The 16,205-nt window shown below is 35.7% G+C and overlaps 1 protein-coding gene across 4 annotated transcripts in view; it reads left to right on the forward strand.

Annotated features, from left to right (window-relative positions):
- The window catches only part of LOC149794752 (F-box/LRR-repeat protein 4-like), an 88,904-nt gene that overhangs the window by 58,747 nt on the left and 13,952 nt on the right, over nt 1-16,205 (forward strand). For all 4 annotated transcript variants that reach the window (XM_089964381.1, XM_089964380.1, XM_089964382.1 and 1 more), the window contains exons 4-5: nt 5,528-5,694; nt 6,349-6,551. In XM_089964381.1, the coding sequence (XP_089820507.1) occupies nt 5,528-5,694; nt 6,349-6,551 (370 nt within the window). The remainder of the gene's footprint in view (nt 1-5,527; nt 5,695-6,348; nt 6,552-16,205) is intronic.

The raw sequence follows: 16,205 nt of genomic DNA on the forward strand, positions 1-16,205 counted from the left end.
TATCAGAGTCTTTAAGGGGCACTTGTTTACAACACTGTCCAGTACTGGTAGACTCTAAATACTTTATTGATATATCAGAGTCTTTAAGGGGCACTTGTTTACAACACTGTCCAATACTGGTAGACTCTCAATACTTATTGATATATCAGAGTCTTTAAGGGGCATTTGTTTACAACACTGTCCAGTACTGGTAGACTCTCAATACTTTATTGATAATATCAGAGTCTTTAAAGGGCACTTGTTTACAACACTGCCCAGTACTGGTAGACTCTCAATACTTTATTGATATATCAGAGTCTTTAAGGGGCATTTGTTTACAACACTGTCCAATACTGGTAGACTCTCAATACTTTATTGATATATCAGAGTCTTTAAGGGGCATTTGTTTACAACACTGCCCAGTACTGGTAGACTCTCAATACTTTATTGATATATCAGAGTCTTTAAAGGGCACTTGTTTACAACACTGCCCAGTACTGGTAGACTCTCAATACTTTGTTGATATATCAGAGTCTTTAAGGGGCATTTGTTTACAACACTGTCCAATACTGGTAGACTCTCAATACTTATTGATATATCAGAGTCTTTAAGGGGCACTTGTTTACAACACTGTCCAGTACTGGTAGACTCTCAATACTTTATTGATATATCAGAGTCTTTAAAGGGCACTTGTTTACAACACTGCCCAGTACTGGTAGACTCTCAATACTTTATTGATATATCAGAGTCTTTAAGGGGCATTTGTTTACAACACTGTCCAATACTGGTAGACTCTCAATACTTTATTGATATATCAGAGTCTTTAAGGGGCATTTGTTTACAACACTGCCCAGTACTGGTAGACTCTCAATACTTTATTGATATATCAGAGTCTTTAAAGGGCACTTGTTTACAACACTACCCAGTACTGGTAGACTCTCAATACTTTGTTGATATATCAGAGTCTTTAAGGGGCATTTGTTTACAACACTGTCCAATACTGGTAGACTCTCAATACTTATTGATATATCAGAGTCTTTAAGGGGCACTTGTTTACAACACTGTCCAGTACTGGTAGACTCTAAATGCTTTATTGATATATCAGAGTCTTTAAGGGGCACTTGTTTACAACACTGTCCAATACTGGTAGACTCTCAATACTTATTGATATATCAGAGTCTTTAAGGGGCATTTGTTTACAACACTGTCCAGTACTGGTAGACTCTCAATACTTTATTGATATATCAGAGTCTTTAAAGGGCACTTGTTCACAACACTGCCCAGTACTGGTAGACTCTCAATACTTATCGATATATCAGAGTCTTTAAAGGGCACTTGTTTACAACACTGTCCAGTACTGGTAGACTCTCAATACTTTATTGATATATCAGAGTCTTTAAGGGGCATTTGTTTACAACACTGTCCAATACTGGTAGACTCTCAATACTTTATTGATATATCAGAGTCTTTAAGGGGCATTTGTTTACAACACTGCCCAGTACTGGTAGACTCTCAATACTTTATTGATATATCAGAGTCTTTAAAGGGCACTTGTTTACAACACTGCCCAGTACTGGTAGACTCTCAATACTTTGTTGATATATCAGAGTCTTTAAGGGGCATTTGTTTACAACACTGTCCAATACTGGTAGACTCTCAATACTTTATTGATGTATCAGAGTCTTTAAGGGGCATTTGTTTACAACACTGCCCAGTACTGGTAGACTCTCAATACTTTATTGATATATCAGAGTCTTTAAGGGCATTTGTTTACAACACTGCCCAGTACTGGTAGACTCTCAATACTTTATTGATATATCAGAGTCTTTAAAGGGCACTTGTTTACAACACTGCCCAGTACTGGTAGACTCTCAATACTTTGTTGATATATCAGAGTCTTTAAGGGGCATTTGTTTACAACACTGTCCAGTACTGGTAGACTCTCAATACTTATTGATATATCAGAGTCTTTAAGGGGCATTTGTTTACAACACTGTCCAGTACTGGTAGACTCTAAATACTTTATTGATATATCAGAGTCTTTAAGGGGCACTTGTTTACAACACTGTCCAATACTGGTAGACTCTCAATACTTATTGATATATCAGAGTCTTTAAGGGGCATTTGTTTACAACACTGTCCAGTACTGGTAGACTCTCAATACTTTATTGATATATCAGAGTCTTTAAAGGGCACTTGTTTACAACACTGCCCAGTACTGGTAGACTCTCAATACTTATTGATATATCAGAGTCTTTAAAGGGCACTTGTTTACAACACTGCCCAGTACTGGTAGACTCTCAATACTTTATTGATATATCAGAGTCTTTAAGGGGCATTTGTTTACAACACTGTCCAGTACTGGTAGACTCTCAATACTTTATTGATATATCAGAGTCTTTATGGGGCACTTGTTTACAACACTGTCCAGTACTGGTAGACTCTCAATACTTATTGATATATCAGAGTCTTTATGGGGCACTTGTTTACAACACTGTCCAGTACTGGTAGACTCTCAATACTTTATTGATATATCAGAGTCTTTAAGGGGCATTTGTTTACAACACTGTCCAGTAGTGGTAGACTCTCAATACTTTATTAATATATCAGAGTCTTTAAGGGGCATTTGTTTACAACACTGTCCAATACTGGTAGACTCTCAATACTTTATTGATATATCAGAGTCTTTAAAGGGCACTTGTTTACAACACTGTCCAGTAGTGGTAGACTCTCAATACTTACTGATATATCAGAGTCTTTAAGGGGCATTTGTTTACAACACTGTCCAGTACTGGTAGACTCTCAATACTTTATTGATATATCAGAGTCTTTAAGGGGCACTTGTTTACAACACTGTCCAGTACTGGTAGACTCTCAATACTTTATTGATATATCAGAGTCTTTAAGGGGCATTTGTTTACAACACTGTCCAGTACTGGTAGACTCTCAATACTTTATTGATATATCAGAGTCTTTAAGGGGCACTTGTTTACAACACTGTCCAGTACTGGTAGACTCTCAATACTTTATTGATATATCAGAGTCTTTAAGGGGCATTTGTTTACAACACTGTCCAGTACTGGTAGACTCTCAATACTTTATTGATATATCAGAGTCTTTAAGGGGCATTTGTTTACAACACTGTCCAGTACTGGTAGACTCTCAATACTTTATTGATATATCAGAGTCTTTAAGGGGCATTTGTTTACAACACTGTCCAATACTGGTAGACTCTCAATACTTTATTGATATATCAGAGTCTTTAAGGGGCATTTGTTTACAACACTGTCCAGTACTGGTAGACTCTCAATACTTTATTGATATATCAGAGTCTTTAAGGGGCACTTGTTTACAACACTGTCCAGTACTGGTAGACTCTCAGTACTTTATTGATATATCAGAGTCTTTAAGGGGCACTTGTTTACAACACTGTCCAGTACTGGTAGACTCTCAATACTTTATTGATATATCAGAGTCTTTAAGGGGCATTTGTTTACAACACTGTCCAATACTGGTAGACTCTCAATACTTTATTGATATATCAGAGTCTTTAAGGGGCATTTGTTTACAACACTGTCCAATACTGGTAGACTCTCAATACTTATTGATATATCAGAGTCTTTAAGGGGCATTTGTTTACAACACTGTCCAGTACTGGTAGACTCTCAATACTTTATTGATATATCAGAGTCTTTAAGGGGCGCTTGTTTACAACACTGTCCAGTACTGGTAGACTCTCAATACTTATTGATATATCAGAGTCTTTAAAGGGCACTTGTTTACAACACTGTCCAGTACTGGTAGACTCTCAATACTTATTGATATATCAGAGTCTTTAAGGGGCATTTGTTTACAACACTGTCCAGTACTGGTAGACTCTCAATACTTTATTGATATATCAGAGTCTTTAAGGGGCACTTGTTTACAACACTGTCCAGTACTGGTAGACTCTCAGTACTTTATTGATATATCAGAGTCTTTAAGGGGCATTTGTTTACAACACTGTCCACTACTGGTAGACTCTCAATACTTATTGATATATCAGAGTCTTTAAGGGGCATTTGTTTACAACACTGTCCAGTACTGGTAGACTCTCAATACTTTATTGATATATCAGAGTCTTTAAGGGGCGCTTGTTTACAACACTGTCCAGTACTGGTAGACTCTCAATACTTATTGATATATCAGAGTCTTTAAAGGGCACTTGTTTACAACACTGTCCAGTACTGGTAGACTCTCAATACTTATTGATATATCAGAGTCTTTAAGGGGCATTTGTTTACAACACTGTCCAGTACTGGTAGACTCTCAATACTTTATTGATATATCAGAGTCTTTAAGGGGCACTTGTTTACAACACTGTCCAGTACTGGTAGACTCTCAGTACTTTATTGATATATCAGAGTCTTTAAGGGGCATTTGTTTACAACTCTGTCCAGTACTGGTAGACTCTCAATACTTTATTGATATATCAGAGTCTTTAAGGGGCATTTGTTTACAACACTGTCCAATACTGGTAGACTCTCAATACTTATTGATATATCAGAGTCTTTAAGGGGCATTTGTTTACAACACTGTCCAGTACTGGTAGACTCTCAATACTTTATTGATATATCAGAGTCTTTAAGGGGCGCTTGTTTACAACACTGTCCAGTACTGGTAGACTCTCAATACTTATTGATATATCAGAGTCTTTAAGGGGCATTTGTTTACAACACTGTCCAATACTGGTAGACTCTCAATACTTATTGATATATCAGAGTCTTTAAGGGGCACTTGTTTACAACACTGTCCAATACTGGTAGACTCTCAATACTTATTGATATATCAGAGTCTTTAAGGGGCACTTGTTTACAACACTGTCCAGTACTGGTAGACTCTCAATACTTATTGATATATCAGAGTCTTTAAGGGGCATTTGTTTACAACACTGTCCAGTACTGGTAGACTCTCAATACTTTATTGATATATCAGAGTCTTTAAGGGGCATTTGTTTACAACACTGTCCAGTACTGGTAGACTCTCAATACTTTATTGATATATCAGAGTCTTTAAGGGGCATTTGTTTACAACACTGTCCAGTACTGGTAGACTCTCAATACTTTATTGATATATCAGAGTCTTTAAGGGGCACTTGTTTGCAACACTGTCCAGTACTGGTAGACTCTCAATACTTTATTGATATATAGGTATAAATTGCTTCCATTGCAACAACTCATTTTTGTTTGCTGCTGCTGCTGTTTTCTGATTTTGATCATAAATAGAAAAATTTTTATTATTATTATTATTATTGTTATTATTAACTCCCATATCTCTTGCCTTGAATGTCATGCGAAATGATGCCCCAGTGCTAGACATCACTTTTAACTACCAGACTGCAGACATTGTAGCGATATGATTGAAAAGTTGTTAAAAGCTACATTAAAAATCCAAATCACAAATTATTTTTTTAATTATTATTATTATTATTATTATTATTATTATTAATTTTTATATGTTTAAAATTGAATTGCAATAATGGCATTGTAACTTTATATGCTAATTTAAGGAGTTGAAGATCAGTACATGATGAATGTTCCATGGGAGGCATCTCAGATCCATGAGCTTGACCTAACATCTACAGAGCTTTCGTCAGAGGGTCTGGAAAACGTCCTGCTAAGAATTCCATTTTTCACTTTCCTTGGCCTTGGATATTGTGAATTTTTCATGGACAAAGTAAGCAGGCTGCTTCTCTGCATGTTATAATTACTGTTTATTTTCAACAACAGTCTCAGTTCTATGCTTTACAAATCCTTATCCAATAATAATTTCATCTCCAACCCTCATACTGCAGCCCACATACTCATCCTTTTGATGTTGCTTTGACTGTGTGCTCAATGTACACACCAAGTTCTTCATGCTACTGATTATTACCTATCTAGTCCTTGTAAAACTTTACCATGAAAATAAATACACTGCATTTATACTCACTTATTTAGGCTCATCATCCATAAGAATTAAGCATTTAAAATATTCATTTTGGACACACACACAAAATTAGTAGTAAAAGTAATGTTACATGGTGTAATCAGATGACTGATAAATTAGAGTCTCTGTTCCATAACTGTCTTTATTCACATTGCAATTGTTTTGGTCACATGTAGTTTCAGACACATATACATATTAGTACTGTTAAAAGAAAGTCAACAAAGGAACTGGTGTGAGAAAAAGCAACCTGTTTAACCAAAGAAATACAAGTTGTATGCTTCATCATATGTCAGGCAGTAGGAATTAAAAATAAGTAGACTTGAAGTTCATTCGAAGACTATTTTGTCTGAAAACCTACCCCTAGGACTTCAATTATTAATTGTTCTTGGTTCTTTCTTTCAGACTCTTTCTGAGATGGTCATGAAAGGAAAGTTCAATAAGCTCATGGCTTTGGACATCAGCAACACTAATGCATTATCTGAGAATGCCATCTACAACTTTCTTCAGAGCCATGGTGGAAACCTTCAAGGATTGATGTTGTGTGGCAAACCAAAGCTCACAGAAAACTTCTGGCTCAATGTGATTAGTTACCTTAAGAATATCAGGTAAGAGAAAATTTTAGCAGTGTGTTACATTTCCTTAAGAATATCAGGTAAAAGAAAACTTCTGTCTCAGTGTGATACATTTCCTTAAGAATATCAGGTAAAAGAAAACTTCTGTCTCAGTGTGATACATTACCTTAAGGATATCAGGTAAGAGAGAACTTTTGTGACTTTTTTTGTGTCAAAGAGTATACCTCATACCACATATAATCTCCCCCTCTTACATTCCTAACACAGCAGGCATATAATGAGTTTGATGTGTGTGTGTACAAATATATATCTTAGAAACTATTCTTTTTATCTTTCTTCATTGTGGTTTTTAATGCAGTCATGTAACTTTTCTTATGGTTTACATCATATGATATTTAATTTCATGCTCCATTGACAAAGGTTTTTATCATAATTAGTTTTTCAGTCTGCTGTCATAGTATAGCAATCAAATGTGTTGAGAGACTGCCCTGTTAAAGCTTCTGCTTTTCCCATTATTTTCCATACATTGAAGATAGTAATGTGTTTTCCACATTTCAGCCACTTTTATGGTAGTCCTATTTAGAGGAGCATCCCCCTGATCAGGAAAATTGGCTCATTTCTTTTTCTTCAGGAACATATCACCCCCTTGTGAATTCATATAATTCATGTCCCAGCTTGCAGTGCAGTAGGATCTATGTTTATAATTTATTTCCTAAACTTTGATGAAAAAACATCACTTACTGGGGAATGACTGAGTTTAATTTCCTTTTCCTAATTCCTTTAAATGACATCAGATGAATAACGTTTAAAATGTTTGCTTATTCTATTTTTTTTTTTCTTCTATGTATTTATTGGTGGTAAGATTGAAATGATTGAAGTACAAAGAGGTTATAATTGCGTAGTTAAATTTTAGGGTTTTGAGAGCATGTGACAGCTAAAAATAGCAAAAGCTGTTTTGAAATTGGTGAGAGACCCAAACTGGAATAATTTTGATGACTACTGAGAATGTAAGAATCCTGTAATATGATGACCTGGCATCAGTTTGCTGAATATTTATCTCCAGCCAGTGAGAGTAAATATGAAAACAGTAAATACATGGTTTTTCATGACTTAGACATGCTCATCAGGCTGCAACTTGCTGAGTGGTCTAAGACACTTATCCTTACAGATCACTCACAAATCTCACCTCTGTTGGCATGAGTTTGAGTCTCAGCTCGACCAACATTGTTTTTCTGAGATGGCTTGTCTATAGCTTCATGTGAGTCAGTGGTTCTTCATGGGGTCTTCCCAGATTCTACTGCCACCAGTTATACTGGCTGACATGTATAGCGTGTCATGTGCTGAAAGACGGCTTTGAAACCCACAAATTAAACCAAAACCTAGACATGCTTGGTAGAAAAGGTAGCTTTTATCTCACTTTTATATGTACTAACAGTTGCAGCAACATCTATATATATCATAGCATATAGATATGTACAATCTCACTACATCTTTACCATTCTTTCTTTTTTGGTCCTAGTCAACATTCGGAGTGGGTTTCATAGTACCTAACCTCTTGGGGAGAAGGATGAGGGAGGATACTTTTGATCCTAGTCAACATTTGGAGTGGGTTTCATAGTACCTAACCTCTTGGGGAGAAGGATGAGGGAGGATACTTTTGATCCTAGTCAACATTTGGAGTGGGTTTCATAGTATCTAGCCTCTTGGGGAGAGGGATGAGGGAGGATACTTTTGATCCTAGTCAACATTTGGAGTGGGTTTCATAGTATCTAGCCTCTTGGGGAGAGGGATGAGGGAGGATACTTTTGATCCTAGTCAACGTCTGGAGTGGGTTTCATAGTACCTAACCTCTTGGGGAGAAGGATGAGGGAGGATACTTTTGATCCTAGTCAACATTTGGAGTGGGTTTCATAGTATCTAGCCTCTTGGGGAGAGGGATGAGGGAGGATACTTTTGATCCTAGTCAACATTTGGAGTGGGTTTCATAGTATTTAACCTCTTGGGGAGAAGGATGAGGGAGGATACTTTTGATCCTAGTCAACATTTGGAGTGGGTTTCATAGTATCTAGCCTCTTGGGGAGAGAGATGAGGGAGGATACTTTTGATCCTAGTCAACATTTGGAGTGGGTTTCATAGTATCTAGCCTCTTGGGGAGAGGGATGAGGGAGGATACTTTTGATCCTAGTCAACGTCTGGAGTGGGTTTCATAGTACCTAACCTCTTGGGGAGAAGGATGAGGGAGGATACTTTTGATCCTAGTCAACATTTGGAGTGGGTTTCATAGTACCTAACCTCTTGGGGAGAAGGATGAGGGAGGATACTTTTGATCCTAGTCAACATTTGGAGTGGGTTTCATAGTATCTAGCCTCTTGGGGAGAGGGATGAGGGAGGATACTTTTGATCCTAGTCAACATTTGGAGTGGGTTTCATAGTATCTAGCCTCTTGGGGAGAGGGATGAGGGAGGATACTTTTGATCCTAGTCAACATCTGGAGTGGGTTTCATAGTACCTAACCTCTTGGGGAGAAGGATGAGGGAGGATACTTTTGATCCTAGTCAACATTTGGAGTGGGTTTCATAGTACCTAACCTCTTGGGGAGAAGGATGAGGGAGGATACTTTTGATCCTAGTCAACATTTGGAGTGGGTTTCATAGTATCTGGCCTCTTGGGGAGAGGGATGAGGGAGGATACTTTTGATCCTAGTCAACGTCTGGAGTGGGTTTCATAGTATTTAACCTCTTGGGGAGAGGGATGAGGGAGGATACTTTTGATCCTAGTCAACATTTGGAGTGGGTTTCATAGTATCTAACCTCTTGGGGAGAGGGATGAGAGAGGATACTTTGTACATACCTTTACATTATTTGTATTCTTGGTTAGGTTTTTGCAGTTAGTTTAGGTTTTTTGTATCTTGTATACATACCTGGAATCATAAAACTTGGTGAAGGGATGTATCAAGATGAGTACTACAGTCATGTCACAAAAGTATGTCACTGACCAGCATTTCACGCATTACAGGCTTAGATTACATTTTCTGTTTTAACTTTATCTCTCAAGCTCCATTAATGCTAGAATCACAATCTTAGTATTCCCGTATAAAATCTTTAGGCAGATTCTGCCTGGATTTTAGGTGGATTCAGGGTGTTTTCAGCCTAACAACCCCAAATTTCAGATGGACTTTAGGCCGACTTGGAATACAGCTAAGGTGACAGACTGCATCTGTCTAATAGTTAAGCATACTATTTCTTATATTCCTCCTAAAGGATAACTATTAGACAGAAAAATTCTGATTGTCCAGTTCATTTTCCTAGTTTAAGACAGATTTTGAACTTAGACTGATTTTAGTGGAAATCTTAGGCATAATTTTGAATTTTATCAAAAGAACTACAAGCATAGATGAACTTAGAAAATTTAGTGCAAGATGGATTTTGGACTTGATCTGATGTTTACTCTGAAAAATAAGCTTTTTTTGCTTCCTATTAAAATATGCTCAACACAAATCATACCCTAGTGGAAATGTGACTGAAATTTCAGCGAAATCACAGGGAAAATTGTTGACATTCACTCAAATGTTCTTTTTTCACTAAAATTATGGTATTATAGGAGATTTTACCAAAATTTTTGAAAATATCAGTGAAATTTTGTGATTGAAATTTCACTGACTGCCAGCATTTCTGAAAATTTCAGTGAGAATTTGTGATTGAAATTTCACTGAAAGTTTGCCAAAAATACTGAAAATATTGTGATATTTAGTGACATTTCAATAAAATATATCAATAAGATATAATAAAATTAATTTTTGTTTCTTGTACAATTTGAATGATTTTCAGCAAAGTTTATATTTCTTGTTCTGATAGCTGTAATTTTATTGTTCATTTTGGGAACAATAACTTCTTTCCACATCTTTCCTTGTTATATTTCTTTTTCAAATTTTTGTTGTTGTTGGAGTTTTGTTTAACTTCAGTAGGATTCAAGTGACCGTAAACAAGGTTATTTTCTTGTTTTTCATTTTAAAGCAGAATTTCACTTTTTTCCTGACTTGAAACTGATTTTCCTCGATATGGCCCTTTTTTAAAAATATGATCTTCGAATTTTTTATATATATAATGCTCTATTTGGTCCCATTCTGCAATGAGCTTTCTAATAAGTATTTGTTCTGTATATTATTTAACAGATGATTGCTGTAAAGAGCTTTCCGATGGGTCAAAGGTTTGCACTTGCCCAATGAATCATCGCGTAACGAAAACTGTTGGGAATGAGCATGCTTGCTAAACATGTCGATTCAGATTTTTTTGAGTGGGATATGAGTTTGAATAACCGTTTGAAAAATGTGCAGCAATGAGAATAGCTTGAATGCACAATCGATGGGAATGTAATTGGTCAGTCTGTATGAAACTGAATGCCAGGACTAGCTTTTTGCTCTTTGTGCCATAAAGAGCTTTACAGTAGCGGCTAACATGCTAAATAGGACAAGGATTTGAACCAGGATGATTTTGAAGTTATATAACTGATTAACTTCCAGAATTTAAGGAGGGACAACATATATATCACTGATGGGAATTGTTGATATTTCTGGGCCAAAAAAAACTCAGAAAAGATATGACTATCTTTGATAGACATGGGTATCTGGCAACAATATCAACAGTTATAATTAAATAACATCCATGCATCAGGGAACCGTTTCACGATGCTGACTATTTGTACCCAGGCAAAAATAGGTAATAACATGATTGCATCATTAGCAATCATTTGAATGTGTTAAATTAATGAGTGTATACATTGAAGTATAATCTTTTGAGCCAATCATATTTCAGCGCTGACATGTGTGCTGCATAGTTTACCTGTTTTGAAAATGAGAGCTGCTTGTATGCAATGTATGTGTAGTGCAGAAGACAAGGTCTAATTCTTCCATGGAACAAGATTCCTAAAGTTGAATCAAGTTAATGGCAAGTAAAAACTTACTTTTGCATCTACCACTGTTCTGTAATTAAAGAAGGGATGTATCATAGAGTTGCAGACATGGTGCATGTAGCTCTTTTCACCAGTTGTCACATGAGCTTGATGTTGTCCCAGCAGGCATAATTTGCTAAATTCACACATTTCAGAGCCCATAACTTCAGTTTGGTACAACGCAGAAAAGTCATTCATGGCTTGATGAATAGAAAAATATCTCAGGAGTAAAACAAGCCATAGATTATGGTCATGTGCCTTTAAAGACAAAAAAAGCAGAAGACAATTGATGGTCATGGGTGGAACCAAGTATTTGGAAGTTGCATACCTTCTCTCTTAAATAGTATGATAGAGAGGGTCCTATGTCAGATTGGGTCATGGTGGTAATCTAATGTATTTTTGTCACTCTGTATGACTTTTTTCCTTCAGATTATTGTTTTTTTCTCAACATCAAGCTTGCATCGAGCACCTGTGGTTTATATTATCAAAATATTTTAGTTGTGTTAGATACCATTGTAAAATAAGAGTAATTATATCATGATAAATGTTTGTCACAGCTGCTTATTGAACAAGGACTAATTCAAGAGACCACAACAGCATCATAGTTTGTACATTAATCAAAAATCAAGTTGCAGTACAAGTGACATGGCAGGCTTTTAGCATTTCTTCTTTTCATGTCTCAAATGGATGCTTTTCGGCAATTTGCATCTTTTTCACAGTTAAATTTTTCAATGCAGGCTAATATTTTATATTTTATATATGTTTATGTGTTCACAAATGCCATTGCATATGTTCCAAGCTTGATACTTTGACTGTTATAATCACTTAATTATTCAGATTCTCCACATCATGTTTTATATACTGTATATATTGTACATAACACATAGAAGGCCTCAGAGTAAATTAGTTCTGTAACTAATTGAGTTACCTTCTCTAAATAAGTCTTTATTACTATTATTATTATTATTATTATTAACTCCCATAACTCTTGCCTTGGATGTCATAAAATTTTGTTTCATGTACACTGGAATATCACCTTGGTTAATAAAGTCCTGTTGAAATGTTTTGAAATGTCTGAAAAATTACTGAAACTTCAGTAAAATACTATATAATGATCAAAATTTTTGTGAAATGTCAGCAAAGTAACTCTCAAAAAACTTTCATATAAATGTTAGAGATCAATCCAGAAATTAAGGGAAAGTTTTGACCAAAGTTTTTGTGAAACCTCACAAATATTTCAGTGAAATTTTAGTGAGATCTTGCCAAAATGTCAACGAAAGTTTTGGTCAAAATATTTGTTAAATCTCACCATACATAAAAACGAAATGAAGACTTAAATTATGACATCATGGATTAGGTTTTGTATGCAAGAAAGAAAATGAGAACAAGAAAAATCAAAATCTTATTTGATAATGTCTGTCAAACCAAAATTTATGATCCATTTTGAAAGTTATTGTGAATATTTATTAGTGACTCCCAATAATGTCTGTGATGTGATGTGATTTTGATTTTTAACGTAGCTTTAACAATTTTTCAGTCATATCGCTACAATGCCTGCAGTGTGGCAGTTTATAGTGATGTCTAGCACTGGGGTATCATGCCACAGACATGTAGCATGATGTCCCACCCAGTCACATTATCCTGACACCATGCTGACCAGTCCTAACACTAACCTCTTATTGCTGAACGCCAAGCGAGGCAGCTGTTTGTACCATTTTTGTAAGTCTTTGGTATGACTCGGCCAGGGATCGAACCCATGACCTCCCGCATCCGAGGCAGATGCTCTGACCATATGGCCACCGGAGTGGTCCAATAATGTCTAAGAATCATGACATTTATATAGACATTTTAAGCAGCCTACTTTTAGATGGAAACCTTAGGCGGATTTTTATTTCTGGTGGAAATTTCAGGTGGGTTTTTTTTCAGGTAGAATTTTATTTCTGGTGGAAATATTAGATGGATTTTTTTGTTTAAGCGGAATCATAGAGCCACTAATCTGCATATTTCGCTTAAATTTTCACCAGAAAAATCCACATAAAGTCTGCTTGAAATTTGACTAAGCTTCTTTATGTTAATGGTTAGGCAGAAAACGCTTAAGAAACCCATTTGAAATCTGCCTGAAGTCCACCTGGAAAATTTTGTACAGGACTTCAGGCAGTTTTTTATTTCAGGCAGAAATCTTAGATGGATTCTTTTTATTCAGGTGGAATATTAGAACAACTAATTTGCATATTTCACCTAAAATTCCGTCCTGAATCCACCTGAATTTCGCTTGAAATTCACCTAAGCTCCCTTAATATGAGCAATTATGGTTTAGGCAGAAAGTGCTTAAAAAACCTTTCTGAAATCTGCCTTAAGTCCGCCTGGAAAATTATGTACAGGTAAATATACCCTTGCAGCAAAAGCCACAACACAAAAGTAGCTTGCTGTGACCTACATTTCATGCAGCACTGACTTTGATTGCAATTTTGTTAACTTTATGCTAGAATCATTAATCTAGATGATTGTTTGCCTCTCTGTAACTGTCTTAGCCTAATTTTTTTCTTCTTCACATTTTGGTTACAATGTAGAATATTTTTGGTAATACTACCTGTGATCACATGACTGGACTGGCTTAAGCAAGGTACGTCAGTGTAGCAGATAATTTCATTCTTTGACTCTATCAGCAGGGTCAGCTGGCTTTGCTTGAAGTTTGTCCAGGTGGATTATGCTGTGTATGAGCAGAAGTAATTATGAGAGGATTAATGATGTTAATTGATTTTGGTTGAGTTACTAAAGAGCTCAGTCAGCATAAAACAATAAACATTACTTTGATTCTCTCCAACAAGTCTGTTCTACTTTATTGCTTAAAGTTGTTGAGATGGATTAGAGTCTGTACTATGTACAATCAAAATTAGTTTTGACAGGATTAAAGATTTTATTTGATTATGGTTGGTTTGCTTGAGAGCTCAGGTGGCTTAAAACTGGGTTGGTTTGACTTAAGTGTTTAAAGTTTGTTGAGGTAGCATGCGTTTTCTAACAAAGCCAGGACACCAAAATCCAAGCAGTCGACACAAATTCATTAATGGATAAAATTCAGAGGGGCATGTATATGTATTCTGCTCTTCCTGCAAAGTTGATTTCAAAATCAGTTATGGTGTTAATGCTTCCAGACTTGGAAATCACACAAAAGTTCTCATGCAAAAAGTCAAAAACTACTCACATTGTGACCCAAGCTTCGAGTCTTCATTGGGTTGAGAAAGTACTTCTTAGTGGACTTGATTTGTACTGACATTGCTACATTCCAATGCAGTCAGCTGAAAGGACAGTTTCAATCCTGAGGAAAATCAAGTGACAGTACATAATCTTTTAAGTGTTAATATCAACATTGATGAGGACTGCCATGAATGTGAGCCTAAGAAATGCTAACAATTCTTGTTGTACATGTAAGGAGAGTATAAACAGCAACAAGTTATTGTGATAGGGCTGATTTGCATGCATATTTTAGTTTTAAAAACTGGAAATTTGTTCAATAGTTGTGATTTTTATCCTCTGCTTAGTAAAACTTGGGTTGATGAAAATCATTCCTCTTTTGATGTCAAAACTCCTGACTAGATTGTGCAAATCTCCAGGTCTGTTCTTTCTTTTCAGTCACTTGTTACCTATTAGTACCACACAACAAAAGCTATTTGTGACAGGTTTTGAAGTTTTTATATTCAGCTCATGACTAGGGTTTTTGGTATGCAGTGTGCATTCTGTCTTTCATGCAACTATGAAACATAGCAAGGAGACATATCTTTTTGAGTACCATACTCTTATTGTAATAACATAGCAAGGAGACATATCTTTGTGAGTACCATACTCTTATTGTAAAAACATAGCAAGGAGACATATCTTTGTGAGTACCATACTCTTATTGTAAAAACATAGCAAGGAGACATATCTTTGTAAGTACCATACTCTTATTGTAAAAACATAGTAAGGAGACATATCTTTTTGAGTACCATACTGTTATTGTAAAAACATAGCAAGGAGACATATCTTTGTGAGTACCATACTCTTATTGTAATAACATAGCAAGGAGACATATCTTTGTGAGTACCATACTCTCATTGTAATAACATAGCAAGGAGACATATCTTTGTGAGTACCATACTCTTATTGTAAAAACATAGCAAGGAGACATATCTTTGAGTACCATACTGTTATTGTAAAAACATAGCAAGGAGACATATCTTTGTGAGTACCATACTCTTATTGTATAAATATAGCAAGGAGACATATCTTTGTGAGTACCATACTCTTATTGTATAAATATAGCAAGGAGACATATCTTTGTGAGTACCATACTCTTATTTTAATAACATAGCAATGAGACATATCTTTGTGAGTACCATACTCTTATTGTAATAACATAGCAAGGAGACATATCTTTGTGAGTACCATACTCTTATTGTAAAAACATAGCAAGGAGACATATCTTTGTGAGTACCATACTCTTATTGTATAAATATAGCAAGGAGACATATCTTTGTGAGTACCATGCTCTTATTGTAAAAACTTAGCAAGAAGACATATCTTTGAGTACCATACTCTTATTGTAAAAACATAGCAAGGAGACATATCTTTGTGAGTACCATACTCTTATTGTAATAACATAGCAAGGAGACATATCTTTGTGAGTACCATACTCTCATTGTAATAACATAGCAAGGAGACATATCTTTGTGAGTACCATACTCTTATTGTAAAAACATAGCA

Source organism: Sinohyriopsis cumingii, chromosome 7 (assembly GCF_028554795.1).
Source record: "Sinohyriopsis cumingii isolate HCF-2022 chromosome 7, ASM2855479v2, whole genome shotgun sequence".
NCBI lineage: Eukaryota > Metazoa > Mollusca > Bivalvia > Unionida > Unionidae > Sinohyriopsis > Sinohyriopsis cumingii.